The 2,654-nt window shown below is 47.3% G+C and overlaps 1 protein-coding gene across 1 annotated transcript in view; it reads left to right on the top strand.

The window, feature by feature from the left end:
* Positions 1 to 361: 361 nt before the first annotated feature.
* The window catches only part of RIN3 (Ras and Rab interactor 3), a gene marked incomplete at its 5' end in the record, with an annotated part of 2,426 nt that continues 133 nt past the window's right edge, over positions 362 to 2,654 (top strand). The window contains 2 exon segments of the mRNA XM_010284675.1: positions 362 to 525; positions 2,468 to 2,654. The exon segment at positions 2,468 to 2,654 is cut by the window's right edge and continues 8 nt beyond it. Coding sequence (XP_010282977.1) covers positions 362 to 525; positions 2,468 to 2,654 — 351 coding nt within the window.

Genomic DNA, 2,654 nt, shown 5'->3' with positions numbered 1-2,654 from the left:
AAAAAGATGGCCATGCCCCAAAGAATAAACCATCTGTGGTCAAAGACGTTGGTTTGGGTTTGTTTGCGAAAGCAGCTTTCGTAGTAGTTTACCTTCAGTCTTGTGTTTCCTCCTAAGGCATCTACGGCCCCAGCAGTCTGGGCAGTGACATTGCTGTGAAGCAGAAGGAGGTCAAGGATACTGGTTGTTCAGTCTCCTTTCTCTTGGGTTACATCAGACACCCCTGCACTCCCTGCAGCAAGGCACAGGCAGTGCAAGTGTTAGACAGCCGCCACCACACGGGCACAAGCAGGCAGGATGGAAGTGGAAATGAAGGGCTCGTACTGGTGTGATGTTCGTACAATACCTTCTCCTTTCGCAGGCTCCTATTATTTAACCACCACCTATGGGGCCCTGGAGCACATCAAGAACTACGACAAAATCACCGTCACGCGGCAGCTGAGCATGGAGGTGCAGGACTCCATTCACCGCTGGGAGCGACGGAGGACACTGAACAAGGCCCGGGCTTCCCGCTCATCAGTGCAGGTAGCTGGCATTATTTTCTAGGTTAAAAGCCTGGAAGGTGAACATGCTCTCTCCATACTTACTGATTTTCAATATGATAATTATTTTAAAACAAAATTAACCCAAATCACTATTAAAAACAAGAGTACATATGGTGCAAGATTTCCAAAGCTTAAAAAAACACACCTCATTTGAAATATATATTACTTAGAAAATGCATTTTGAAATCCTGAAGTAGCCTCATAACCATATAATTTTAAATATGACTGCAGAGTGATTTCATTGTTCATTCTTGAAGGAGGTATGCTAGGACCTTTCGCATGTGGAGAGTTGCAGCGGGGAGGCAGGGAACCCCTCTTCTCCATCACCCTTAGGGCCTGGGAAAATCATGGGCTAAGCTGAGGATATGCGAGCAAGCTGCGCAGGGGCGGTTCCTAGATGGGGTAAAGCTGTAGGAGGACCTGAGACATCCCTCTTGTCAGACAAGCATCTTCCAGAGCCTGGCTTCTCCTGTCCAGCATCAGGGAAGACCTAACAAGATCTGGCTAGCTTTGAAGGCCATTGCTGTGTACGGCCTGGCGAAGACCTCCCCATACACCAGTGGGAGAGGGTCCCAGGAGGGATGGGTGCTCTGGGCCTCCAGCTGTGGTGAGGCTGGGTGCAGGACCAACCGTTCAGGGTGACCTGCCAGCCCCATGGCCTATGATCAAATTGTCACCCACAGGGAGGCAGCAAAGGCCACATCTCAGCCTTAACAGAAGGCTTCTGTGAAGCCTTTTACAGTGCAAAACTGAAAATTGCCAATGCGGAGGGGAGAGACAGGGAAAAGTCTCCTGAGGGGGAGGCACAGTCCATATAGCCCCGTGAAAGCTGAGTATGTTTCCCATATTGCAATCAAAACAGTCCCTGATGGTCTCAGAACTTATAAGTAGTGGATGGGATACACCAAAAATCCATCCAGCCCCGAGAGCTGCTCTGGCAGTAGCTCATAAGAAGTACCTAGCGAGCAGCATAATAGCTGAGCAAGCAAATGTCACATTTCCCTAGAAGATTCCCACCACCTCCACCAGCATAAGGGCTGTTTTCCATTCCTTTGAATGAGGGGTAATATCAGAGACGTGCGAGCCCATCCTGGTGGAGGTAAACAGCTTCCTGATGTGTTCAGCGTGCTCCTGCACATCCCTCTGGCTGCCTTAACCATCTGCAGTGATACTCCATAAATGCAGTTTGGAAACCCATAGTCCACATATTTGGCAAATCTCACTTCTTCTGGGGAACCTGGGTATTTTCTGACCAAAGTGGTTGGGAATTTTTTTTAACTCTACAGATACAAATTAAACACGCAGGTTCCACTGTGACCAAAAACTCTCTAGATTCTGTTCCTCATGAGTTTGGCAAGAGGAAAGTCCTCCCAACAGTCATTACTGCCTGAAACAGCATACAAGTAAATCAGCCTCCTCAGCATAACTTCTTCTGTATCCCTACTGATGGAAGGAAGTTTGGAGGACATGCTGTCAAGGTGCTGTTTGGGTGACGGTGGAGTTACATAGCCAGCCCTTCCCTGTTTCTGTGAGATGCGGTTTTCAGGCCAGATCTCTGAGGTTTTTGGCTTGTTATTCTGGTCTATTACTTCTTTGCATTCTATTTCTTCAGGAGCTGTGGAAAGGTGGGAGAAGGAACTGTTGCAGACTGCTCATTAATGACATTGACCAAAATTGGAAAAAAGCTTTCACTTATGTGTCTTTACAGGGCTAATTATTTGGTTAAGTGTTTGTTAGTTTAAGTATTTGCTGATTTAGAGCTTGTTCATCAGAGGAGAGAAAGGAGAGAATAACTGGGGCATTGGAGGGTATTCGTGAGTGCTTAGGAGCTTGAGGCAACTAGAGCTTTGGGCTGAATTCTGCCTCCTTTGGTCCCAAATCACTATGTTAACTGCAAGATTTAACCTCATATTTCTCTTCAGGACTTCATCTCTATCTCCTTTCTGGAAATCGGTGCTCAGTCAAGAACTCTTGCTTCCCGGAACGACACCACAGCTGAGCAGCTGAGCCAGCAGTGTGCTGAAAAGTTTGAAGTCTCCCATCCCAAGGACTATGGACTCTTTGTTTATGTTGATGACCAGTGGCTGCAGCTAGACAAAGATGCCCTTC

Source organism: Phaethon lepturus, unplaced genomic scaffold (genome assembly GCF_000687285.1).
Source record: "Phaethon lepturus isolate BGI_N335 unplaced genomic scaffold, ASM68728v1 scaffold36763, whole genome shotgun sequence".
Taxonomy (NCBI): Eukaryota; Metazoa; Chordata; class Aves; order Phaethontiformes; family Phaethontidae; genus Phaethon; species Phaethon lepturus.
The sequence above is the reverse complement of the archived record's forward strand: the minus strand, read 5'-3'. Positions and strand labels throughout refer to the sequence as shown.